The sequence below is a fragment of the Priapulus caudatus genome, unplaced genomic scaffold, assembly GCF_000485595.1.
Source record: "Priapulus caudatus unplaced genomic scaffold, Priapulus_caudatus-5.0.1 Scaffold45248, whole genome shotgun sequence".
NCBI lineage: Eukaryota > Metazoa > Priapulida > Priapulimorpha > Priapulimorphida > Priapulidae > Priapulus > Priapulus caudatus.
Window position 1 is genome coordinate 1 of NW_014622308.1, and position 267 is coordinate 267.

Below are 267 nucleotides of genomic sequence, written 5' to 3' on the forward strand. Positions count from 1 at the left end.
GCTAGATGAAGCCGACCGTATGCTGGATATGGGCTTTATTCGCGACATTAAAAAAGTACTGGCTTTATTACCAAAGAAAAAACAAACCTTATTATTTTCTGCGACATTTTCAAACGAAATAAAACGCCTGTCTAACGACTTGTTAAATTCCCCTGCCTTAATTGAAGTAGCTCAACGCAATACAGCCTCAGAGCGTGTTACACAAGTTGTGCATCTGGTTGATAAGAGCCGCAAACGTGAATTGGCATCTTTTTTAATGGCTCAAAT

The 267-nt window shown here is 39.3% G+C and overlaps 1 protein-coding gene across 1 annotated transcript; it reads left to right on the forward strand.

Moving 5' to 3' along the window:
• Window positions 1-4: 4 nt before the first annotated feature.
• LOC106820646 (ATP-dependent RNA helicase RhlE-like) lies at window positions 5-236 on the forward strand (the record flags this gene model as incomplete). Its single annotated transcript, XM_014825150.1, has 1 exon — window positions 5-236. A coding segment is annotated over one exon (232 nt), but the record flags the coding sequence as incomplete, so codon positions are not given.
• Between the last annotated feature and the right edge of the window lie 31 nt (window positions 237-267).